This window comes from Glossina fuscipes, unplaced genomic scaffold (assembly GCF_014805625.2).
Source record: "Glossina fuscipes isolate IAEA_lab_2018 unplaced genomic scaffold, Yale_Gfus_2 2, whole genome shotgun sequence".
In the NCBI taxonomy this organism is placed as follows: Eukaryota; Metazoa; Arthropoda; class Insecta; order Diptera; family Glossinidae; genus Glossina; species Glossina fuscipes.
The window spans coordinates 15,753,564-15,781,434 of record NW_023998416.1 but is presented as its reverse complement, the minus strand read 5'-3'; the positions used below and the strand labels follow the sequence as shown (position 1 = coordinate 15,781,434).

General features: G+C 33.7%; 2 protein-coding genes across 3 annotated transcripts in view; both read left to right on the top strand.

Moving 5' to 3' along the window:
- The window catches only part of LOC119634225 (brain tumor protein), an 82,027-nt gene that overhangs the window by 22,970 nt on the left and 31,186 nt on the right, over window positions 1-27,871 (top strand). For both annotated transcript variants that reach the window (XM_038028261.1, XM_038028262.1), the window contains exon 2: window positions 19,122-19,146. The gene's annotated coding sequence lies outside the window, so the exon portion shown is untranslated. The remainder of the gene's footprint in view (window positions 1-19,121; window positions 19,147-27,871) is intronic.
- On the top strand, window positions 9,834-10,799 carry LOC119634226 (DNA-directed RNA polymerase II subunit RPB3-like). The gene has a single exon (XM_038028264.1). It carries the CDS (start codon window positions 9,975-9,977, stop codon window positions 10,773-10,775), a length of 801 nt encoding a protein of 266 aa, XP_037884192.1. The 5' UTR covers window positions 9,834-9,974; the 3' UTR covers window positions 10,776-10,799.

Sequence of the window (27,871 nt, the reverse complement as noted above, 5' to 3'; positions counted from 1 at the left end):
TTTAACTTTGGAATAAATTGGAGCTCAAGCTTGTGTTGCCAGATAAAGTTCACATATCATAATTGTGATCTCAATAAGCAGATACAAACAAAGTTCCGAAGGCGGGCAGAAATGGTTTTATGGAATTTTCTCCTCTCACTAGTCCATTCGTGATATAAACCAACCGTATGTCATCTCCGAGTCGCATTCTCTGCTTGAAGAGTGAATGTGTGCGAATCTACAAGGACAAGGTGGTAATAAGAAGTCTAGTTGATTGGAACTACTCTCGTACAATATATCAGATATTTTGTTGTTGATTTTTCTAAATGGTTTCATCAAATTCGGAATGGTCAACTGCCATAGGTTTCGTGTTAATGATCGTGTCCTTCCCACTTATCATATATGAGAGAATATTTTCTTTCTTACAAAAGTATACAATTTACCGAATTTCAATATTAGAGAAGCGAAAGAGTTCAAGCAGAAGAGGAAGGCAACAAAAGGAGTAATTAAGTTAATATTTTCAGACCTTTGTCGGTGAAAAATACAAAAAAAAAATTTCATAAAAAGTCATCTAAATCTTCTTGCAAGTTATTTTGTTGTTTTGCCTGCGTTTTCTATATGAATTTAATGCGGTTTTAAGAGATTTTGGTAACCGGTAGTGGCAGCTAAGATTTCTATTCTTTTGCAGACGTTTATACCTTTTAACGAAGGACAAGGGTATGTTAGCTCTATGCAGCCGTTTGCAACGCGTAGAATATTCTTTGAAATATTTCAGTCTAAATAGTCAATCCGTCTATTTATCAAGTGGTGATGGAACTCCATCAGATCAAAAACTGAGATAGAAAACTGGAAATAGTAATAAACGCTCTTATTTAAGGGCCATAGCTTCAGCTTATCATCCCCATCACTATCTAATATTCCAAATCAAAAATGGGCGTTACATGTCCATAAATACTTTCTCCATATGTTATATATATGATTTTGTCCTACGCACCTATATATGCCAGACATATCGAAGAGGTGAGAAAGTGTAAAAAAACTTCCGATCAACCAGCCGATGTATTTAAAATTGACAAACGAGCGACAAGCAATTCAACATGTTCGGATTTATTGCCCAGTGTGATAGTCCATGGTTTCGTTTCATGTACGACTGATGATTGTATCGTAGCTGCTGTGCGAGCTCGTTTTGGTAAAGGCATAACATAACACATCTCCCAGGCTGCGGGCTCTGCTCTCCCTTTCTTTCCGCCTACCAGCATCTTACTTATATAGGGGATATATTCCGTGTGATTGGTTATTTAAAAAAAAAAAAACAATAATTTTAATGCATAGGCTTGAGAGATAGTGGGTATCGACGATTCGAACTGAAACGAAGACAATATCTTTATATGCTTGACTCTAATTTACACTGGTTGATTGGCTAACGACACTCAAATCTTATATTCGTAGGAAAAAAGTTGAAGAATTTATTTTGCAAAATAAGAAAAAAGAAGAGACAAAATGTAAATGTTGTGTTTTATCAGTGTATTATGTTAATGAAAGAATGAAAATGAAAAGTTGAGACTATGTTACACTGTTCAATTTTAAACGTACGTTTTGCAAATGAAAGCCTGATCTTAAAGAAAGAAATACATTGTTTTCCCAATTTTCTCAAGCGGGTTGCAGTTCGTTCTTTCTTTTATACTGCCTTGCTTCGATTTTCGTTACAATTTCGATTAATTTTAACTAGTCAGAAGACTGAAGATTCTCTCAGTGTTTGAGCTTTACCAACCAGTCATATATATTTCTTTTGTAGAATTGTCCGGAGTTGATTTCTTTTTTGTATTGTGAGTTTATGCTACGATACTAGAATTGAAGCTGAAAGCATGCTACAGAGCCATCATGAAAACACTGCTCCTTAAACGGAACTTGCTGAAAGATTTGGGAATATATGTATATATGGTGGACAATGTAAATACTCCTACAACACTCCCACAACTAGTGACAAAAAGAAGTAGTATCCGAATATATGTGGAAACTTACAAGACAGATTTTTAAGCATTTTCAGTCAATTTTTACCCACTGTGGCTCCACTGAATATGTTGAATTTATATATAAGCATGTGTGTTTGCAAACATAGTTCGTCGAAATCATTTAACTCAAAGTAAACGAATGAATGCTAAGGCAGCACACCACCAAGTTAACCACGTCACAATAAAGACGGGCATTGTCAGCATATTGTTTTTGTAAATTTCGTTTGTGTGAAAATTTATTTTTTTTATTTTTTTATTTTTTTATATTTTTTTTTTTTGAAAAAAAAATTTTATACAGACTTGACTCTTTGACCATGCTTTGCTTGTATATATTTGTATTTATTCTATATTTCTCGTAGTCGTCTTCTTCTTTTATTTTTTTCGTCGTTCTTTAAGTGCAAGCTCTTTGTGCCGTTGTCGTAAATGTGTTGCCTTTTTCTTACCATTGTTTTAAAACTCAGAAAAAGAAAAAATGCCGCCACATAGTGCTCCAAAGTATTTGTTTTTCCGTCGTTTTGCTTTATTACCAACCAGCGTAGTTTAATAAAGAGAGAGATAGAAAGAAAGAAAGAGCAAAAAGAAGTTTTGTTTTGTTTTTTTTTTTTTTTTTTTAATACACTCTTTCTATTCAGTCACATAGGTGTTTACTTGAGCTCCTAGAGCAACGAGTTAGGTTAGGTGGCGTTTTCGGTTTAAAAAAAAATAAATAGGAAAAATACCAACAAGACAAAAAACACACGACCCGGTCATAACTTTATCATACATATAAATATATATATATATATCTTTTTTAATATATCAGAAGCTTTGCTAATTTACGATATTAATTTTGTTTGTACCCTTGACTTGTTTATTATTTCAGTCAAGTACTTTTTGAATATCATTGCTGCCTGTAGTTGATATGATCACTTGTTTTCTGTGTTTCATTTTCTATATCCATCACGCCATCAAGTAAATAAAATTTGACATATAAATGTAACATATGTAGAAATACGCATCAGAAATCTCCTAAATTCCTTATGAATTCGTGATGAATCGAAATGAAATTAATCGTCTGTCAGTTGAAATTTATAATAGTGATCTCTTAATTCTTGCTAAATCGGCAGACGTAGTAATCTTCACTCCCTATATCGACTATGTTTACAAGTCGCATCATGAATGACACGCTAAGTCGCGGCATCACGAAAGCATCAGAATGAGGTCAGTTAAATAGGGTTAATTAGGGTAAGTTTTAATGCCCCAAAAAATCGAAAGTGTCTCCTAACACGCAGTTACAATGATGAAGAACTCCTCCCTTTTGTGGGTGGGGTCAATGTAGAAGAATCGACAACCCTTGTTATTCTGAGTGGGAAAATACGCGGCAATGTTCGTTGGTCGATGGGACACGTGTTCGAAGTGTCGAAGAAGCAGCTACGGTTAAATTTTTTAAAGCTGTGCAAGAAATACTTCACTACAACCGACATCCGGCCAAAATTACGGTAAAACAAGCATGTGTTGATGGGAGCATCTAAACTTTTTTTTGGAAAACCCCGACCACATACAGTGAAAGGCTCACGGTGACGTAGGTGTGCCCAGAAATCTCAACCTCAAACCCTTGAGCATCGGCGTAATGTGGGTTGTGTTGCGCTTATGTACAGGTGCATTGACGGCAAGTATTCTACAGCGATAAAAGAGATATGTCCATCGATCGGACTACACATGTTTCTCATCGTTCTCATCCACGTCCTGGGATTACCTGTACAACATTTTTTCGGCCATATCCCATACAAAATTTTATTTCGAAAAGTCGTAATACGAATACTGTACAGTAATGCAGAGAGTATTTAATGGTGAGCCATGCTTCACTATAGTGCTTTGACTTGTTTTGCAAATGAATTGAAAAGTCAGTTGTAGTTAGAAGAAAAATAAAATTATGACTGCAAAGGGTCAAGATTCTTGTTAGGAGTTTGCTTGTGAGGTATTTGACGGATAGATGCGTAACGATCTCAAAACGTTCTCATATATTTTAAATGCAAAATTGTAATTGAAAAATAATAAAAAGAAAATAGTGAATAACGCATTCATTATTAAAAAAAAAAGAAAAGGAAAAAAAGAAAAAAGTTGATTATTACAAAAAGCTTCGGTCTAAGCTGCACATACATAATTTTTTTCTTTTTGGCTTATTCATTGAAGGTCAATGCTCGTTCTTAATTATTTATGATGTTGTTGCTCTTCTGTTATTTGCTTGTAATTGTCGATGTTATGTGATGTTTTCTTATTATTATTATTATTATTATTATTATTATTTTTAACGATACCGTCACGTTTAAATTGTAAGCCCTTCGACAAGAATAGAAAGGAAAGAAGTTACAAACTAAGATTTGGATTCGTTAAAATTCGTTTTAGCTTTCGAAAATTATTATTTCTACTACTACGCTAGCAATCAGCCGCCATATGAATAAGAAAACAGAGTTCAATGTTTCTTGACTTGCCCAGTTCTTTCTGCCATTGACTTTTTCCATAGAATTCATAATTATTAAAGAGTGAGTTTTATGGTTTTGTCGTCTTTAATTGAATTTTTATACAAAAGCAACTTAAGAGGATGACTGTTCAACAATACGCTTGCTTTTCAAGATTCCTTTATAAAAGCGCCCCCCCCCTCACTCATACCAAATAAGAATTAAAATATCATATATATATGTATATATATGCTTTGCTAAGCTGACTGGAGTTTGCTTCCGGTTAAGTTAAGCACCGCAATAATTAAAAATTTCGTTCATGCCTTCCATTCTTTTTTCTTATTTTTTTTTTTTTTTTTTTTTTTTAGGTTAGGCGTCATTTAATTCATATTTTGCTTACACACTTGGGGTTTTGTATTGATGTGCTCGTGTTCGCTTGGCCCGTTTAAACCTGTGCTCTTATTTTAATAATAAATTTTATGGAATTATTTGTATTGTTATTTGTTAACATATTGCCACTGTTATCGGCTCTGTCTTTTTTTGCATTACTGTTGTTGTTGTTGTGTATACTACTAGTGTACTTGATAATTTTTATTAATTTTCATCATTGTCATAATGAACATCATTATTGTGTTGTTTGTACATGTATATATATATGTATATGTACATACATATGTATACATATTTTTTTTTTATATATTATTATTTTTACTGTTGCGCTCTTATCGTTGCTGTTACAATTGGTTGGTTGGTGGTCTGCGTGCGTGAGTAGTCTCATTGAACTTGTCAAGCACATTTCACAAATGCTTTGCAAGGTCAGGGTTTTTATTTATTTTTAGCGCTTTATTTCCATTTCTTAAGACATAGATGAGTTTGGCTACTAATTTCTAGTTTTTTTTCCAGTTAATATGAAAAATATGATGTCATGTTAAAATCAAGATCGTTTCTTGGAAACTAATTAAAATTCCCATTTTATATGATGGTTAAGCAATTAACAAACTAAAGTGATCGAAAAATAAGACGAATTTCATTTTTTTCTTTTTTCTCCAAATCAACTTTATTGCCTTTTATCGCTTTAATTGACTTTCGCCTGATTGATCGGTTGTTTCCGGGTCGTATGCGTAGATTCAAATTCCATCTCCTATAATAATGCTTTTCATGACCTTTTTGCTCAACAAGATCACGCGTAGTAAAAATTGAAAGCAGATTTCTGAATATTGATCTTAATTTTTGATCACAGTATTGTTCTTTTTCTAGCGAGGAGGATTTATTCATATCCGTGCAGCAATCACTCAATGTGCGTTGAAGCCTTCACGATGTAAATGCATTCCCAATCAGGGTGGTCTTTATTGATTCTTTCGGTCTATAGCGACTGTCTACTGTTAATTCTCGTTCAAGTAACTTAGAACTGATAATGAAATGTGTTGATCTAACTCGACTTTCAATTTACTGATCAGATTGTTGTCATTAGTAATTTACTTGGGAGAAAACGCACAAACGTTCCTAAGATTTCCCCAAAAATTTTTTTCGGCTTATTTATTATCGAATAGAATGAGTCATGGACATCATTTAATATAAATCGGTACATGTAGAGCGCTCACTCTCTCTGAAAAACTTAGGGTACATTCTGGCATTACGATCGGTCGTTAGCCATTAAGATAAACAATGTGTATTCTTCCTATAGTTACTTTGATCTTGTATCAACTTCAGTGTTCCGAAGGAATAGTCATAAGATGCTTCGATACCACTTTTATTACACAGCAGAGTTATTTAGTTCGGCAAACCGCACAAGATAAAATGCCTTTTGACTTGCCGCCTTGTCTCTGCGTAGTCCCGCAGAATTAATGTTTCTTTGGAAACAACAAAATTAACGGTAATTTTTTCTTCGCCGGAGGAGACGTAGTGGAGTGAAATGTTTAAATCCACTGACACAAAGCATTCTTTTATTCATGCATTTTTTTATTGTTCATGGAAGAAAAAAAAAAAAAACAAAAGTTTTAGTCGGCTCAGGCGAATTTTTTATTATATGATTATCACGTACATCCTCGCAAAAGCAAACTTAAGATCTTATAAAATCACCGCAAACATTCTAAATATGGCACCGCTTTGTTTAATGCGTTTTCGTTTTAGTAATCGGTTCTTAGTTCGATTTAGCAAAATAATTGATTCTTGCCAATTACCGGGAACTGATTTATCCAATTTTCTTATGCGTGACACGCCGGTGCCATTAAATAATTTTCACAGATAGAAATACCTATTAGGCAAAGATCGTAAAATATATATATATACAATATATATGTATATATATTCAGAGTCAACATTATTTGGAATAATTGATAGTAACGCAATTAAAAATTTAAATAAAAACTATTTTGATCCTAAAGTATTTCTCAGTGCTCTCTCGTTATATTAAATTCAAAAATTGGAAGGGCGGGCGAAGGTGGGTTTATCGAATAGACACAATCTTGTTACACCGAGTTGATAATCAGCACTTACTCGATATCGACTGCTATAAACCGGCCCCAGCTAATTGCGTCCAGCTGCAGTTCGCAAGAGTATAGTCAATTTTCCGCTTGTGGAGGTGTCAAAAAAAGGGTTTGAAGGGTTTGAAATTTTTCGTTATTGAAATTTCCGCTCCAAGTTCGATGGACTTTTTGAAGTGCTGCTACCTGAATATTTGCGACCTGCTATATGATAAATTTCGACTATGGTTACTTTCTCCTATCAAATACCATACACTTACAAACTCGGTTTAGGCGGCTTTTTAACCTTAATCAGTAGAAGCGAAAGGGATCATACAAGTTGGCTCCCTACAGATTAGAAATCTTAATGGTCATGTTAACAGTCTGAGAGGCCGGCGAAAGTGTAATCACATTGATCCACAATGCTTACGGATATATTTTTCTGGCACCACCTTTTGGAGAACAAAGCGGAGAGAAGTTAATACAAGTTGTACATAGGTATGCTTGTACGTACATATTTATATCATTACAAACACAAAGTGATTTAAGATTTCAGGAAAAACGATCATAGGTCAATGTAAATCTCTGGAGGCGCTCTAGTGATTAGTGTTTTAACTGAGTTGTACCTATATATGAAAATATCTCATCCCATATCCCATATTGTAAAGGGCTACTAGAACATACCTCCAAAGGTAAAGATGCCCCTTTTTCAGTTTTTTGGTTTCACAACTGATGATATGTATGACCTTCAGTTTAAAATGGTACCGACGTGAATTATAATTAAACAAGAGGAGCACAAAAAAAACATCGTTAGCGAGAATTCGTAGTGATGTGGAAGATATGAGTATAAAAACGCAGACATTTATTCTCTTCTTTATATATATACATATATACAGGTACATTATACTCACCGCTCAAACGTGTGCGGTATATTTTATTTTTGTCATTCCACGTTTAACATTTCGTTTCAGCACTTAATTTTAACTTAGCTTTAAACACAGTTTCCTTACCATTTTTATTATCTGTGTTCTCGCAATTAACAACAATTTGAAAAAAGTAATAATTCTTATCTGATATAAATATATATATATATACATACAGATATATATAGTTGTCAATTATTAAGAAAAGCAGGAAAAATCGATTCGAAAAATAAATAATTTCAATATAAAGCATATCTGTCAGTTTTTATCAAGAGCAAGCATAAACGCTGGCTGGCAATTCGGCTACAGCTATGTTGATATTTTTCCCCGTTTCGTAAACCATGCGGAACATTTTGTAGATTTTTGCTTTTGGTTCTTTGTTCTTTTCTTCTTTCTTATTTCTTCTGTTCTGTTACTACTATGTATTTCTTCATTTTGCTTTATTTTCAAGTCAAGTCAAGTGAAGGGCTCATTAAAGTGCTCTTTCTTTGTTGTTGTATAAATGTACTTTTTTTTTTTTTTTATACTTTTTCTTATTCCGTTTAAGCACTTACTACTTACATACACTTATTCGTTCATTCATTCACTACTCACAAAGAAATGGTTGAACTTGTTCTTATTTATATATCATTCGATCGTAGTTCGTTTAGTTATTACTGCGACTTTCTTGAATGCTTTTCATTTTTTTTTTTTTTATTGCACGATTCTAAGTCTACGTGCTTACATGCGCTTATACGCGCTTTATATATTTATTTGCCTGTATTTTTCCGCAAGCATATATAATTTGCCTAAAGTATGACTCTGTAACATATAGAATAAATTGCTGGTCAATAGTTGCGAATCGCTCCAACAAACATCGTAAAGGAGACGACGTTATTATATTCTTTAAAGTATTGAAGTGGTATAAGCTTTTTGCTTTACCACATTGGAATTACTTTTTATGCGAACATTTTTAACGACTCTTTTATTATGTTTTCTTATTTTTGTTGCGTGACGAAAGCAAAAGTGTCATTAACAAAACATTCTTGTAATTTACAGTAATTTTGCATAAACCTTAATATCCGAACAAATAATTGATTCATTCAAGAGATCTCTTGTGTTAATCAACTTGGAAGGGCAAAGAGATGAAATATCCTAAGCAATTTTCATGGAGTAGACAGCAATGGCTGCGAGTTGTCGCTCTCCTCGTCCTTACAGTGGAGTGATTTGTAAAAATTGTAAAAATATTTGTGTATCCCCTGAGTGCGTAGTTCATTATGTTGTGCTGATTCATTTGACAATGGTCTTGGATCATGTAAATATTGCTATTGCCTGACTTTTTGAAACATAACATGAGCAACAACGGGACAACAGGTGATGATTGGAAGATATTGAGAAAAAAGGGGACAACAGATATATGAGAAAATGTCGTCGGAAGATATTGAGAAAATGTCGTTGATAACGAGATGTTGAAAAGTAATCAACATATCACTGCTAATAGACATGTGGTGATAAAACGTAAACTTTGAAGTCAATCTTGTTGCCTAGTTTGCTTCCAAATTTCCCGAATATGGCCAAATTGATTTTTTTTTTTTTTTTCTTTATAAAGAAATCGAAACAGCACTGGGAGAATTTCCTCCAGTTGTACACCATAGAGATGGACACAACAATAGTAGGGACATGAAGGCGTATTTATGTTTTCGATGGTATGAGTCCTTATCAAGTAATGCCTTCAGTTGTACAAGCCCTTACCAAAAACCATAATATTTAGGTATCATATAGCAATATAATTAATAAAAAAAGTTTCTTTCGAAAATCAAAATTTTCGATTCTCTCTCTCTCTCTAAGCGCCGTGTCAAATAATAAATCTAAATTAATGACTCTAAGGTATGCGTACGCGTTTGTTATACGATTATAAGTGCATTACCTTATATTATGCCTATCCGTTCAGTATATTTGTTGCCAGACCTATTTTACTATAACTTGTCTTCTTCATTTAGTATAACAGTTCGCACTTCATTGTAGGACAAAATAATTTCGCTCTCTTTTTGTCGATATCTATCTAGTGTCATTAGGCAGTATTAAGATCTGGTAGGGTTAGTTAACTTTGGTTTGTACTTCCGTTGTTCGTCCTTCAAATCACTTCTGAAAAACATAAATGAAAGGGCAATTTAAACAAAAATGCCTTACGCGAACCAACCTCTTTTAAGTATTACCGAATTAACTAATCAAAATGTGAAATTTATATTGGAAGACACCGATCTAAGTGTAGCCAATAGCTTACGCCGTGTTTTTATAGCTGAAACACCTACTTTGGCCATCGATTGGGTGCAATTAGAAATTAATACCACTGTTTTGGCTGACGAATTCATAGCTCATCGTCTCGGACTAATTCCACTAATTTCTGATCATACGGTAGCACGTTTGCACTTTACACGTGAATGTTTGTGTTCAGATTTTTGCGCCGAGTGCAGTGTGCAGTTCGATTTGCATGTAAAATGCGCTGAAGATGAGACCAAACTTGTAACAACAGCTGACTTAAAGTCGAGCGATCCGAAAGTTGTACCGGCAGTAGCCAGAGTTCAAGATGATGAAGACGATATTTTGATAGTGAAATTGCGCAAAGGTCAGGAATTGAAATTGCGCGCTTACGCTAAGAAGGGATTTGGCAAAGAGCACGCTAAATGGAATCCCACGGCCGGCGTGTCTTTCGAATATGATCCTGATAATGCATTACGTCATACCTTGTTTCCTAAACCAGATGAATGGCCGAAAAGTGAACATTCCAAACTGGACGATGATAAAGCTGAGGCGCCTTATGACTGGGAAAGTGAGCCAAACAAATTTTTTTTCAATATTGAAACGTCAGGGGCATTGACACCAGAGAACATCATTATAATGGGGGTGCAAGCGTTGAAGAATAAATTATCAAATCTACAAACGCAACTCAGCTGCGAAAATTATGATGCTTTAGCTGTATAGGAGAAATGAAATAAAATCTGAGGTCGTCTTATCTTAAACTCTTTTTGTTTTTTTTTTTCTTTTTTTTTTTATTTAATTTATTTCATTTATTCATTTGTTTAACTATTACATGAAGCCATAGGCCAATTTGTCAGTCATCATGGAGAATGCGTAAGAATACTAAATTGAACACGTAAGTGCAATTAGACTGAAAGCATGCTTAAGTTATTAAGTTGCTCTAGACATCACCACAATTACAATCTGCGTCTACTAAGGGGTGTACGAATTGAAAAATTAAGCGAATCTTCTTTTAAAAATATATTTGTGCGGTCATCAAAGGATTTTAAAGTTTGCAATGCCAGGAAGACAATATCAAAAGGAGTGAGATATAAAAATGTTCCTATACGGTCATGGAAGTTTTGTTAAGAAGTTGCGACCGACTGGTTTTGTAAAAAGAGATAGATAGTCTGAATTTTGGCTAGAAACTGATTTTAAAAAAGACGTGAACGTGGACAGAAGAAATCTGATCTCTAAGTTTGTCATTACAAGTAAGAAGTTTAAGCTTATCCAAGTTATAGCTCAACCAGCAGGAAACAATTTCAATGCAGTAATCTAGATGACATCCGGCATGATCTGAAAATGTGCAATAGCATATTTAACTTGTAGGGCCAAACACAACTTTTCGAATTATATATGTTTTTATGGAACTACTCTCAATGAGAATTCAAGATTGCACTAACTCTACAAAATCAGTAGAATTCTTTGTTATTTGTAATAACCATTGAAGGAACAAGCCAAGTTTGGGCCACTAACACGTGCTTCTTTAATTTAGCTTTCGAACCCAGGAATATCGTTTGCTTTACTGCAATCAAAAAGGCCAAGTTTAAGACCAAGGCCAAGATCGTCTAGCAAACAATTTACAATCTCTATTAACAGAGTCAGAAAGATGATTCAATAATTAATTACGACAAATACAGTCCAATCACAAGAGAGGAATTTAAATCATTCTTCCATAAACTTGTCTGCACAACAAGAGAATAGGATTTTTCACACAGTCAAAGTTTTGAATCGAAGCTTTTATGGTTTGAGTGAAAACCAACTTATGAATGATGCAATGAATCAATTTGTTCCATGAGAATATGCATCTCCGGTGAAACAAAATATTGATATATTTTTTATGAATTAGAAAATTTATAAGAAGCTTGTATGGTCTTAATAAGACATAGTTCGTGTATAAGGAAAGACCAAATTAACAAGTATAAGGGACATTAGGTCATTTTTCGAAGAGCACTTTTTTACTCTGCATTATAATTTTCGGCAATATTTTACTGTGGCTATAACGTTATTGAACATATGACCTTTAGTTGATTTAAGACGATGAACTTATTAAACGCATTTGCGTTCGCCTTATCAGGGTTATTACCATCACCTTCTGATTACGAGTAGTTTTCCTATTTGTTTCGAATTCGCTTTGTCAAAAAGATTGGTGTAGAGTTTGGTTTTTCCATATTTTACATCAGATATTAGATAAGATTAGGCAACTTGCAATGTTTTGGCCAATCAACAACATGTAGAGAAGATACTGACAATATCTCGAAGACTCGCTTTAGTTGTTTTACTACAAGTGAACGGGTAGGATTAGTACCTCAACCTGGTAGTCTGCGCAATTAAAAATAGGGGACTGCAGTCAATTCGACAGAAGTAAATAATTATTTTATTGGGCGTTAGTTTTCTTAAAATTCTTCAAACGGATGACATGTTCAACCCTGTTGTGTTACCATTAAGAAAGAGCGATAGACAAGTTTACGATTGATGTGAAATTGAAAGCGCTATAGCCTGATCGTATTGGTGAAATTGTCAAAATACTCGCAGTCATGCGAAAACTTAATAAGTGAAGTAGATTGTTGCTGACGGTACAAGTTTGCAATCAAAGGCTGCGTCTCGAACGGCATACGTCTCGTATATTAATAAATTTCACCGATTGAAATAAATCGAAATTAAGGTTTCTTGTTATCATAATAATACCCCCGTCCCACAGTATAAGTCATTACGTTTGCTTTTAAAGAAGGATATGCCACTTCTAGGTAAGCAAATCAATGGCATCAAGCGGATATTATGAGCTTTTAATTCAATCAGCACAAGCAACTTTAGAAGCAATATATAGAAATCAGCCTTCCTCCCATCCCTAACCTCTAGCTAGAAATCGATAATTTTTGGATATGAAATCGATCTTCTTCGAAGTGTGATTTTATGACATGCATACAATCGTTGTCTGCAAAGATTGCCATCGCTAACAGCACAAGGCTTTCGAGTTCAAAGTTCAATAAAGTTTTCAATTTCTACTCATGTAAAAATTACCCTAATCAGTCTGTTGAGCCGTCCAATATCCTCAAACAGTCACAATAGGTCGGTTTAAAATGGTTTCTCTATAGAAGATCTTTGGATTCTATTTTAGTTTATATTACGAAAATCAAGTAAAGCAGAAAAAAGGAAAAAAAGGTCACAGAAAAGCCAAAAGGCACTTGCAAATAATCAATGATAATCTAATTGTAATGGCGGTTCGAAGCATCTGAACTATAGTGTTGGTGAGAATGTACAGTTGGTGTGTGCAGAAGAGACGTTAGTTAGTTCCAAATATTTACTTCGAATGGTAAGCAATAAGAAAATTCCAAGTAAAATGTGTTAATAGTAAAATTGACTTTGTTAGTTGATATTTTAATTATATTTATTGTTATCATCTTTTTTTTTCTTTTTTTTTTGAACACAAAACATTATTATTTTAGGTGGTGATGTTGGTTGTTTGTTTAGCTATTTTGGTTAATAGTGTCTTTGTTTCTTCTTTTGATTGTTGTTGAGTGAACTTGTGTGTGTGTGTGTGTGTTCGTCGGGTGATCGTTCGGATGACTTCTTGTTTGCCGCTATTGACATCACATGCTATGCTTGGCATATTAAATTGTTAAATTCAAGATCATCATGAATATATTTAAGAGTGCATTGACTCCTTCTCAACTTTTTTTTGCTCTTCCCCCGTACGGGGCAATATATTGTCTTATTTCATTTGCTTTTGTTCTCAACTTTGCTGCCTTTTTTAGTTACGCTTTTGTGAGAGAGAAAATCCATTCCATTCAATTCAAGAGAGTTATAATATACTGTAGAATAAGTTAAGTTTTATAAAAGTTGAAAACTTTTCAGTAAATGATGGATGGTAAGATGAATATATAAAATTGATGATGAAATTTCTTTAAATGTCACCTAAATGTATAAATTTTGAGCTTTCCGTTTAAAGTGATTGATACTTTTTTTTTACGCTAATATATAATTTATTTTATATCGAAGAAAAGATCGACTTGAGAGTTTAACGTGAAAACTTCTTAAAAAGATTCGATATATATTTACATTTTTTTTTTGTTCAACGGTCACCTCTCTCTCTCTCTCTTTGCCTCTGCGATTTCAAAGATGTGGTAGTGTCTACACAAGGAAGAAAGCTGAAGTTTACTATAAAACGAATAAAGAAAATTATGCACACCCCGGGAAAGATTCTCTACAGGTTCTTTTCAATCCATTATATAAGAATTGTCAAATATTTTTGTTATTGTGTCTTGTCAATTAGTAAAACGAATCATTTGCCTGAACAAATATTTACACGAAAGATCGCAAGATTCGTTCTCTTGCAGAGGGCGAGAAGTGTTTCTTATCAGATTCGTTATCAACCTAATCTGTCGCCATCAAGGGTAAATGTGCTACGCTGTGTTTCACGATTCCTTCTTAACTTTTGCAATCAACAACCGACTCCAAACCATGTGGCGGATCGATGGACGTAACTGATGATGATTACAAATGTGTATAATAGATGTTTGCACGTATTTTGATCAATTTTTCACTTGAAAAAGATAATTGTTGAGGATAATTGGTACAGTGTATATTTTATTTAAAATATTTTGCATCATTTTCTAGAGCCTTTTCCCATCTTTCTGGGAGCATGGGTATATCTTGTTGATAGAACGATATTGGTTTGACAGCGATCCAATCGTCGATCCCTTTTCGCCCTTCTGCACTGTTTTGAAATCACATGCTAGCCAAACCATGCTGGATCGATCTGAACAAGTGGTAACCGGAAGTTGCTGGATCTGCTGGGCGTGTTTAAGTTTATCTTTGACAACCCTTACAACGTGTGGCCGATTTTTGTCGTGCGAAATAATGACTTTCGTCTGTTAACCGGTCTTTTTAGTAGCAATACATCGTTCAATTTGTTCAATTGGTGTTGGTAGACATCTGTAGCAACAGTTTCATCCGATTTTAAGAGCTCGTAACACACTACACTTCGCTGTTGATGTAAGTGGCTCGCATGGAGTAACGCATGACCTTTTGCGCCTGGGATTGTCAAAGTAGACCCAGTTTTTCATCGCCAGTCTACAGTCAGACTACAGAAAACTGTTCTCGGTTTGCCTGTCAAGCAATGAAACCCCAATGTTGAATGGCATTTTCAGTCAATAGTACCTCTTCCATCGCATGTAATCGTCTAGGAAAAGTTGATTCATCAATTGCTGAGCTGTTCGAAAGTGGAAAGCTGGGTTTTCGTGCAATAAGTTTTGCAGTTCATTGTGTTTGAACTTTTGTTTGGTCCTCCAGACCTTGAAATCAAAACCGAAAATTGGGATTTGGTGAAGCTTGTAAAAGTGTTTGATCGGCTTCGGCAACAGATTTCTTCAACTCAAACAATAAAAGTTATGAATATCGAAAATTCAATTTTGAGCGTTCCATGATTAGCGTCTATCTGAATAACTCAACAATATTGAATAGTAGAAAACTATTCTTTTATGTTAAGAAAGATCAAAATGATCGAATTTAATCATTGATTGATACTTCGCATTATTTTATTATATTCACCAATCACTGATCAAGGTAGATACAAGCACCTATTAGTCTTCTTCTTTGGTTATCGATGCAAGACATAGCCAGACTTTCGTTCTCCTTTCATTAAAATATTGTTGGTACGATTTTTTAAACTGTATTGGCAACTCTGTGTAAATGAATGAAATTAAAAAATCCACTGTTTTCAAAACTGTATATTTTTTCCAAACTGTATGACTGAAGAATCGAAACGGCATTAATATGAACAAAATCCTGTGATTTGTTAGGTCAAGGAAAACATTTTTTCGCAATTTTTTATTTGATGGATTTGGTAACACTAATCGTGCCAAGTTACACTAAAGCGATGTGATATCCGGAAATTCGTGGCTAATTAAAAACAAACACATACATCACATTTATTAACGCAAGTGAAGGTAATTGCGCTTTAACACTAAGCTATAATTCTAAAAAAAAATCGTTTCGCTAGAAATTTCGATATTAAAGACATAACGCATTCAAGTCTTCCAATTGTCGATAAAAGTTGATCAAATTCTTAAAAAAAATTGAGAATTATTAGCATGCTTTGCCTTGTGGAAGGCACTGTATTAAAGTCAGCGCAGCACGCAGTAGCCACTCTGGAAATTTCTTAAAAAAATTGATAAAAAAAGAAAGATCGGCAGTATTGATCTAATAAGATCGTTGTAGAGCTAATCAATGACCAAAAAATCGTTTCTGACCATTTGCATAAGACTAGATCAAGAGAAATTTAATAAACCGAGTGATGCGAATGGTTCGTATCCGGCGATAAAGATTCCAGTTCAAGATGGATGAAGTTGCACAAACGGCACCGAAGCGCGAAATGATGTTACGTAAGGTAACGCTTTGTTTTTGGTTGAATTAGAAGCAGATCACGCATCTTGATGTAATCCAACCTCGCCATATGACCGATACTATTCTCAACTGAGAAAAGCTGTCAATCCGCGGTTCAAGTGGTTAATAGGAGTTAACCGTCCAGAATTGGTTGACAGGAAAACCACGGTTTCCCATAGTAGCAGTGTTAAACCATACAAACTTCTATTATTCGGCCTACCATATGACTTGACCGGTGCGCTACCACTTAATCTGGATGCCGCCCTGATTATCATAAGTTTTTCTGCAGAACTCACTTAATGGCGTTAAGAGGCCTATCTGAAAATTATTTGCATAACATTCTTGCCCAAAAGGAGCTCGCCGAAAACGGCATAATCGTTTTACGCGAAAAATTCCGAAAGCTGATCAGTCACAATGGGGCGTACGTGCTTCAATGCGGTTCGTGGATCTCCTGGGATAAATGTCCATCATAGTTCACGGTTTTTTCGTGCTAATACGACATCAGCTGGAATAACAAATAAACTTTTTTTTTAAACGGCATTTAATGGGACTAGATAACCTTTATATCATATAATTGTATGAAATATGTGCATTTCATAAGGACATTTTGCATTATCCGCCCAGCATTGTAATGCTTTGTCTTTGATCGGATCGAGAGAGAATCGCACATTTCTAGTTACTCCAATCTGTATGATTGACAGCATTCTCTACTGTCAAAAATTGTTAATCTGCAATTAAACTGTGCAACTGAGGCAAAGCGTCCACAATCGGTCGATAGGAAACACGTCAGCTTACATCGCGACACCAATAGACCGCACAAATGTCTGTGATTTGGCTTCGTTCCACATACGTTGAGTGTTGTTGGTCTACCACATAATCTGCATACTACTCCAACTATCCTACATTCCGCTGCAGAATCCCTTTAATGGTATTAAGATTGGTTGTTTGATCTTTGAACTTTATGGTAACAAAAAAAAAGCAAAAAAAAACACCATTGTATCATTCGCAATCTATTGTTGAAATGAGTTGCCTTCTTTTCTTACTAGACTTTGACTAAGAACTTTCCAATTGGTTTGCATTAAGGAAAAGTTAAATAAGTGGTAAGCAATTTCGAGGGATTTCTTTGCAATAAAACAAAAGAATGCCTAAGAATATCATTGTTTTTTTTTGTTTTTTTGTTTTTAGCTTATGTAAACAGAGAAAAACACATTTCTCTTACGTCAAGTGTTGAGACACACGCCCTTACTTTTGCCTAATAATTTTATGGTTTCATTCAATACACTTAAAAATACATTTCTTTGAAAAGAATTTTATTGTTGTTGTTGTTGTTGTTACGAAAATGAAAAACGATCCCCTTCCCATCAGATTATGAATTCGCATTGGTGTCGTGCGTACGTAATGGTATTATTCGCATCAAAACATAAGAATTTTGAAAACACGTTACACCCTTATTGAGAGCTCTGATTACTAGCGAATAAGATGAAGGAACTCCATAAAAAGGAGGCGAACGAGCATGTAGTCAATTTAGATTGCGTGTATGTGCATGTGCGCTGAACAATTTATATATGTAATCACTCAAAGAAAAAATTCACTGCATTTGATAGGCGACGACGACGAGAGTTCAGTTACGTGACAAATTCTACTTTTACTTGAATTTTTTTTCCAACAACAAGCTCTATAATTGTTACATCAAAGCGACATTTTTGTCTTTCTAGTTGAAAAACTTGTTTTTTATTTTTTTTTTTTTTATATAATTTCTGTTCTTCTGGTTTTTTCTTCCCGTTTTTTTATTTATTTATTTATATATGTGGATATCATTTGCAAAAAGTTCGAACATAACCTTTCTCAATTTTCCGGTTCTTAACTGTATACTTCCTGTTTGTTTTTTCTTTTTTTTTTTTTTTTTTTTTAGTGTTCAACTAAATTACTTTTATGGCTTCAATAAAAAGAGAAGAAAACATTATTCGCTTATTAAATTTCTCTCCTCTCGATCAACAAATTTATTATTATTATTATTATTATATATTTATAGTTACTTGTAGGTATATATATATATATATATATATATATATAACCTTTGTTGCCTTGTACATTCGGTCCTTATGCTTAAAATTCATGTGTCACCGAAAAAAAAAAGGACAGCAGCTGCTACTGACAGCTGCTCTTCTCAAATAGGACATATGATGGTGGTGTGGCTTGCGATAGTGCACGTAAACCTCCTTAAATACAGTTGATGTTTTTTCGTCTTTTTTTTATTTTTATTGTTTTTTTCTTATGTATATTCAGTAATAAAAGCCTGTTTAATAATTGTACGGTCATGTTCAAAATAATATTTTGGAAAACACTACGAACGGTACGGATATGAAATGGTTATGCGATCGTATCGTATAAGTTCTTGCTGTCATCAGCAAAAATATCAATTTACACAATTAAGATAATAGTTTTAAGGGAAATTAGTAAATTCCTATGAAATTTTCATATAAAACCAGATGGTGGTGTTATGTTGCGATAAAACGTGAACGAAAAGGACCTACATTGGTTAATTAGTGGTTTGGTTGTTTTGCAACTTGCAATTGATCCTTAGATTAAATGTATTTCAATTTCTCAGAATATTAATTTTTTTTCTTCTTCTTTGTTTCTTTCCAGATTGATTCGTTCGAACCATTGAAAGGTAAGAAAATTGTAAATTGACGAATAATTTTAAACTTGTGTAATAGATGTCCCTGTAAGTACATCCAATTTCCCATATCGTGCAGGTAAAAGCTGGTCTGTACCGGTTTCTGTCTCCTGCTGCCTTCTTAAAAGTGAAGATAAAAAACCGAAATTTCGAACATATATTTCTGAATCAAATCCATAAATCAAGAGGTGCGCCGGCTATGTCTATAACATTGTAAAGAATAGAGAGGACTCCCTTATAATATGGTACACGCGTTCCATGTTATGTAATATCGTGTTGTACTAATCACTTAGATCCTACAAATGCATGAACCATTCACTGCCCAAGGCTTACTTACATAACTTACGTGTTGTTATTAGAACAACTTTCTTTAATAACCAGACGTACGACAGTACATGACAGTAATTTTTGTGGTTATTAAATAATAATAATGTTTTTCTTTTCACAAGAGAGAAAGAAATATTAGGTCGAGCCATAAGTAAGTTCCGCTTTTTTTATCAGACACGTACTGCTTTGCTTTCATTGAATAACAAAATTATATTAATTGATATTAGTTGATTGCGAAGAATATAACCTTTTGTCTATAACTCTTGTTGATTGGCGTGAATATTATTTTGCTCTAATATTGCCTTTAAAAGATTGTCGTCCAAATCGGAGGGACGTCTCGACCTCGATTCATCTTTTTAGGCTGTATCTCCAGAACGGAATTTTACAAACCAATTTTGAACTGCCCGATCAGTCCTGTGTGATTTCTCTAATCAAAATCTTTTCAAAATCTCGTTCGAATTTTTTCGGACTCTTTCTAAAATTACATTTTCCATCAGGGTTGGTTGAAGATTTCCGATAAGTTCATTTAAACATATTCTTTTTATATCCTGAGAGTATCTCTAAGCATGTCCATTCGTCTGTCTGTCTTGTGTTCTTGTGTTCAACTTACAAGTCGCAGTTTTTGAGATATTTTGAAAAAATTTGGCTCACCGATATCGGTTGGCCTAAGCATAAACGCTAACGAAAATAGTTCAGATCGGATCATTTTTGAAGCCACTTCCTATGCGACACTTTATTTTGAAAAGTCGTTATATGAATGATTGCAGGGTAGAGTAAAGTGGTGGGCTGTGTTCTACTATAGTATCGTCACTAGTTCCGATTAAACATGAAACTTTTTCGCTCAGATGCTCCCTTATCATGCAAAATTCAATATGTCCACAATTGCCAACATACCGCTATAGCTGTAGACATGTAGATTGCATGTTTTGTAAATTCAAATTTTTACTAAAAGAAACATTGGCCGCAGAGTTCTTTAAATAAAAGGTGTCTAGCGAAAATGGTCGGTGGTCCACTAGTCACTACTTACTATTCTACTGTTACTATTCCATTTGGTCCCAAAAAGACTGTCAGCAATAGTCTTCTTTTAAAAGGTAGTACGCGGAGCCGCCTGAAAGGAAAAGTTCTCCGTTTTTGTCAAGCAGTAATTAAATCATTTTTGTAACCTTCTAAAGACATCGTTCGTAAAGAAACGAAGGACTTTAAATAGGGCATTAAAAAAAAGTTCGTAAAGAAAGCAAGAAAAATTTCTCAAAGCTAACTTGCTTTCAAGGGATTATGCAAGGAGAAGAGCAATTTATGTTTAACTTGTAAATTATTAAAGATATTGGAAATCATTATCGGGATATTTTCTTTCTTTCTTTCTTTTGCGCGCCTTACTTCTATCATTTGCTTCATTCTCTCTACGTCTTCGAACTAGAGTTTCGTATTTCATTCGCTAATTCCATTTAAATCTAGTCCTTGTACCTGCACAAAGTCGTAGATGAAAAAGGTCACCCTTTCAAGGCTAAGCCTACTACTAGTATAGGTATTTCAAGAACTGAACTAAATTCTGATGAAGCTTGGTTCCTCTATTCGAAATGTAAGGATTCGGATTCATCGCACACATTAAAGTCAAGCGACGGAATAATGCTGAGATTAAAATGTGCATAATCTGTATAAAATTCATTAAGTTGACAAACCTTGATACGCAAACTCGTGGGAGAAAAGCTAAAAGTGAAAAAAAAAAAAACAAATTCGCAATTTCATATTTACAAACTTAATATTCAAGTAAGTAACAATGACCTACATCAAGTTATTTACTGCAAATGGGACGAGGTGTGGATCAATCTCTTAATCGAAATCTTTCGTATTTAATGTAACTTTTGGTTTTTTTTTTTTTTACCGAAGCATAAATGCTCTGTTTAAAGAGAAAATGACAAACAACGTAATGACAAATCGTAAGCAATAGACATCAAGGCTAAGGTAGCTAGCTTCCTATAATTTCGGAATAGCACGACATGTGTGTAAATGAGCTCTTACGGACGATTCGCCCGCTCTCTTATAATTATAAACAACGACACAAAATCGAGACTAAAACCATTAATTTTAAAAATAAAACAAAAAAAAAAAAAAAAAATGAGAACAAAGAAAAACATTAATCTAAACAGAATAAATAAATCAACAAAAAACTTAACGCAACGTAACAAAATACAATGAACTTAAGAAGTAAGAAGAAGTAAGAAATCACTGCACAAACTTGGTTCTTTTCCACTAAACAACTAAATACAAGAAAAACTTCTATTGTATACATATATATATATATATATGTATATATATATTGTATACGTGCATGAAAACCAGATAATTAAGAGAGGAAAAGAGAGAGAGCAAGAGCGAGAGCAGAAAACGACAATGAACTTACTATGAATAGAAAGAAGGAGTTTAAGAACTGTGTGTGCGAATAAAATCACTGACCTTGACTTTTAAGTTGAAGTTTAAGGCCCTTTATAAAAAAAAAACAAAAAAAAAAATGTATATAAGAAAAATTAACATGAAAAACGCTACAAATGCGAAGTGAAACGCATCTTAAAATGTGTAAACCAAAATGCTATGAGTACGAGAACTGTGCAAGTACGTACAGCGGACAATATTTATATGTATGTCTGCATATCCCAAGAGCCATTGTTCATTGGACAAGCATATAACAATAAACACACACGACCGTGGTCTGGTTTCATCATCATACACGCAAAATTGCATTGCTTTGCCGCCTTACCATCATCGCAAAAATATTAATGAAGCTTAAAAGAATGAATATTTGGTCTTTAACTGAAACTTTATTACGCAGTTTCTTTCCATTGCTTGCTTTTATGTATATACTGCCCAAGATGGATGTAGAGTGCAGCGATCTTGAGATTCATAATTATTGTATACGCTATTGTTTGGTTTTTAGTTATTTTTTAACTGGTCGTTGGTTCTACCATTTACTTGACTGCACTGATGACGATAATAATGGAACAGCAGCCAAACATTGCCCTCACCAACGCCATCAAGATTTGCTGAACGTTGAACTCCATATATTCTACCTATTCTATAGAATTGTACATACATACATACATACATATATACATACATATAAATAATCATTCAGACATAAAAAAAACAAATATATATATATATATATACATACATACATATATATATATGTGCATTTATCCCGTCCATCCATCTATCCAACCAGTCAGCAGCAGTCTGCAGACCAACTCATCAGTCAGGTATCAGATTGTACACTCTAAACTTCATGATTATTTGATGTTTAAGAATTCTTTGCTCCTTTTTTTTTTTTTTTTTATATTTTTCCATTGCTGCATTTATTGCTTGTATTTTTAGTATGTGCTTCTTGCGCTCTCTTCTCTCGCATTAATACATAACAGTTTTTTAACATATATACACTTGAGTAGTATTTCACTGAACAATTTTTATTATTTATTTATTTGTTTTTTTTTCTTCAGTTTTATAGGCGCTGTCGGCAACATAATTATGTTTACGAATTTCAAGTTTTTATTTTGTTCGAGTCGAGTCGAGTCGAGTCGAGTTTTCTTTCTGTGGCGTTGTAGTAAGTAGAAAAGTACAAAAGTACAACATTCAGTGGATGGCATCATCTTGCACTCACTACTCTAATGCATATTAAAGCTATTCTTCTCTCTATTATGGTAGGACTAAAACTTTAACCTACCGATTTTCTTGTTGATTGTGTTCTATATAATAGTGTTCTTTTGTACTTATTGAATTGAAAGTTTTATATTAATATTTTTCTTTTGCTTAAAAAACAGCTTTTCTTATTGCACGACATAATCGTGATATTAAACAGGAATTTTTTTTTTTTTAGAAAAGCAAGCGAGAAAAAGAATTAACCAAATGAGCAACAAATAATCGCAGGTCAGTTACACAGAGAATATACGAATTCCTACAAGAAGGGGTTAACAACTTGTTTTTACAATTCCAAGTTTGTTCAGAATAATTTTGTGAAAATGAAATGCATTTACCAGCGTTCAGCCACCGTTCACTAAGACGCTCAGAAGAATTCAAAGTTAAAACTTCAATATGACATAAATCATATAGAAATATTTCATTAAAAAGTTTGCAACTCTCTTTACATATTTCCTCGAACTCGTGGGAGAATCGAAGATTGCTTCAAGCTTAGCAAAAAAAACTTTCAGAACTTAGAAGAAATTGGTTGAAGTTTATTGACTTAGAAGGAAAATATTGGGCTGGACATTGTATTTATGGTTAAATTAATGAAGCATTATAATTCTGCCCCGATATTGTTGGATCACGTTTCTTTTATTCTTCCATCTACAGTTCTTAGGCAGGCCATTGCTGAGATTCACACAATCCCATACTAATTCGTCTTCCGTATAATCCATATCGAGTCTTATGCGTAATACTAAATGAGAATTACAACACCCGTTGCACCCGGTGCACCCGTTGCACCCGTTGCACCCGTTTTTCATTCCCTGCAGTGTATTAAATGGAAATCTATATTGATCGACTCAAATCCAAGTTTTAAGAAAATTCAATTTAAATGAATGTTGCTGTGTTAAGCAATATATTAATTCTGAGACTTGATGAATTCAATGCATACTCTTTTGTAATGAGATAATTTTTTTCCATTAACTTTATAATTCCAATCGTAACATTGGCTGTTAAGAATATTAAATATTAGATATACATTTTATATGTGCCTCAGGGTTCTGTTTATGAGAATCAAATATTCCGAATAATTTTGACCTTTACACTAATTTCAGCAAATGAAGCCCAAAAATTTTCGCGTTGAACAAATTTTATTTTAACCTAAACTTGAATGAAATTTTTAATGAAATTTTTTTAACATTGGGTGGGCGCGATCAATTTTTTCACGTTTTTGTCCAGACATAGTGACAGCACTCGTGCAAATTATTGTTGTCGCATTTGTTGCATTTTACTCGCAATTTTTTCTTCTTTTGCTTTTAAAAATGCCTGCCTTTTGTTATGCTATATGTACCTATAAGCTTTTCCTTTGACCGAGTTCTTCCATTCGCAATATAGATTTGTAATCTAGAACTATGCTATATTTGTGGTTTTTTCAAATACGAAGCTGACGTCTTAACTTATGTGACGAATGGGTAAGAATCGCGGCCACCAAATCAGTGTTTACAAATTCAAATCGCAGTGCGGTTGAGGGGTGCCTGTTATAGTTTAGTGAGCGCGCTTAGTCCCCGATTGGGCTGCTTCCACCACCTTCCTATATCTTTCACTTTTCTTACTACTTTCCGATCATCGCCCTTTTACATGAAAAGAGGAAAAAAGAAAAAAAAAATAGACAAAAGGACAAAGGTTCCCAGATCGATTCAGCATTAGATAATGGTATAAAAATGTATACGAGGTGTGTTAAGAAAAAAGGTGACACTTTATTTTTCACCAAAATTTTTTTTATTCATCATTAACATCTATTTTGCTCCCCCACCAAGCAATTGTTCTTAGATACAACACACATGTGCAAGCGCTTGCTTTGCGTTTTTCCAGCGATGCGGTTTTTAGCTCCTTAATCGTGACAAAACTCCACCCTTTCATGGGTCTTTTCAGTTTTGGGCACAAGAAAAAGTCGCAGGGGGCCAAGAGAGAGTTCTTTTGATCAAAATTTAATAGTTTCGGAACATGTTTCATGCCCAAAACATCTAAAAAATTGCTTGTCATGTGTGCGAAGAGCCTGTAAAATTTATGAATACTTTTTTTGGTCAAAGTAGACACGCCAAACACCAAAGTCGACAGCCCTTAATTTTATTTTTCACACAAAACTTAATTCAGATGCCAAGCACCCAAGAACAAGTTTATTCTTTAGAGCTGTCAAAAACTAACTAAAAATGTTAAACGGCTAATAATGTCAACATATATTGGGGACATGTGCATCAATATAGCAAAATAACAAAAAAAGAAAAAAAAAAAACTTTAAAATGTACGTGTGGTATACGTGGCCCACCAAATTTGGGAAGACAGATTGAGTTCATTTTGAACACACCTCGTATATTTTACAAAAAAAATAAAGATATTAAAAATTGGTTTTTTTTTTTTTTTTTTTTTTATCGACACAAAATAAATTCCATAAATTGAAATTACGAGTAATATATATATATATATGTAAGGAATTCATTCTTGTGAATACAAATTGTTTTCGATAGAAAAACTAAAAACAAATTTCCTTCTTTCTAATATCCTGTCTGCATACGAAATTTTGTTCGAAAATACTGATGATGATGGCACATCAATGAGCAACAAAAACAACGAACTCAACGATAATAACAAATAATGGAAAAATCTTCTTTTCTGGCAACAATTTTTATCATAACGAATAGTTATTGCACAAAATTGCATTATTATGCAAGGTCAGTAACATTGCTACTGCGAATATGAATGTGTTTCAGTGCACATTTATCGTACGACATACGTATCTACATGTATTTGTAATATATTCGAATACGTATGTAAGTGCGTGCAATATTTTTTATATATAATACATACATACAGAATGAAATTGACATTTATGTGTCTCCTCCCTGAAATTTTCTGCCCCTTTCTCTTCTGTCGCCCTTTTTTTCACTCTTGGCATTCACATAAATTGTCTGGATTGTCAAAGGAAAATTTTTATTATCGTAGAATGGGTGAGTATAATATGGTAAGTGGTCTGATTTGGGGTTTTTTTTCAATGCGTTGGGCTCGAGTCAGCAAAAGCCACAGCAAAGTAGCAACAGCAGCAACAGCAGCAGCAGTAGCAGCGGCAGCACCAGCACCAGTAGCCACCCTCTAAAAATATTCTAATAAACGTATCGAAAACACTAACCTAACACAAAGAGTTTATTTAACCTTAACCCCCTAAATATTAATGTGACTGAGAATTTTTGTTGTTGACATCATATATGCACATACAACACGGTTCAATAACATTTGTATATTTGAATACAAGAGAAAGAGAAGTTGTGAATGTATCGCATGCAGAGGTAACGCAACGTTGCTGGCCTGGCGTGGGCGTACATACACACGATTATGCAGTGAAGGAGGCAGAAGTCCATTCATTCACATTCATCCATCCATCCATCGTCACCATCGTCATTTTATCTTTTTGTTTTGGTTTGCTTTGCATTCTGTAAATGTGTAAAAATGTGCTCTTAAATACTACATATATACAATGCGTTGAATATGCCACATGCATGTATATATATACATAAACATATACAAACACACACACACACACATATATATATATATATATATATATATATATATATATATATATATATATATATATATATATAAATTGGGTTTATATTGTGTTTTTATATATATATATATACTTTTATTTTTTTCAAAAAAATAAAAGCATTTCGCGTGTTTGTATTAATTGTTGTTTTTTTAATTTTGCTTGGGTTTTTTTTTTTTTTTTTTTGTTCAACGTTCGTCTCTTTCACAACAGGCATGCATGCATGCATGCTTGCAGGCAGACTAGAATATATCCACAACACGTATATTTATATTATTAGCGAATCGCTGGAACGACCCAGCGAACGAAAACGTAATAAATATTTCATCTACGTGAGTACATCGTATACATTTTGTTTATTTTTCATTTTATCTTTTTTTTTTTTTTCTTGTTTTATTTTCTTTTTTCTGTTTCTCTCCATATCGACGACTACTTGTTCATTTTCATGATGATGATGATGATGATGATGATAATGACGATGATGATGAGGTTAATGTTATTCTGATGTTGATAATAATCGTATCGCCATTCTCATCATTAACTTTATCGTTATTAACGCAGAACATTGTTGTTATTGTATTTTTTTTTCTTGCATATTCTGCCATATATCTTATGGCTTGAAGTGATGCAGTGACTTATCTGTTAGGGAGGCCAAGCCAGTTGTTGAGAATTTTTCCTGAATTGGTAAAATATTTTGTCGGGAATAGCTTTTATGTTTGCATTCTACGATTGTGTGTTAGATAATTGAATGCAAGAGAACGCGTTACTGACTCGCGTTTTACGCTTAATAAACTTGATCGAATGTTATGTGAATCGTTTGCTGTAGTGCAGCAGACATTATAGCCTTTGATATCGTAAAATAAAAAAAATAAAAAAATGATAGGTATTGCCATTGTATACATGGAGTTTCATGGGTAATAGTCATTAAACGATTTTGCACACACATTTGCTACGAGTCTTCCAACATAAAGATTATTAAGGTTTCGATTTTCAGCAAATAAAAAAAAAATCAAAGTTAACCCTTTGGACTAATGCAGGAAAACCTTCTCAAAGAGAAGAGAGTTCATGAACTCTCAAGCTATGTTCGAACATAAACGATGTAAGCGGTTACTCTCATTT

Coding starts and splice junctions, on each gene's coding strand:
- LOC119634226 (XM_038028264.1), top strand. CDS start 9,975: ATGCCTTACGCGAACCAACCTCTTTTAAGTATTACCGAATTAACTAAT.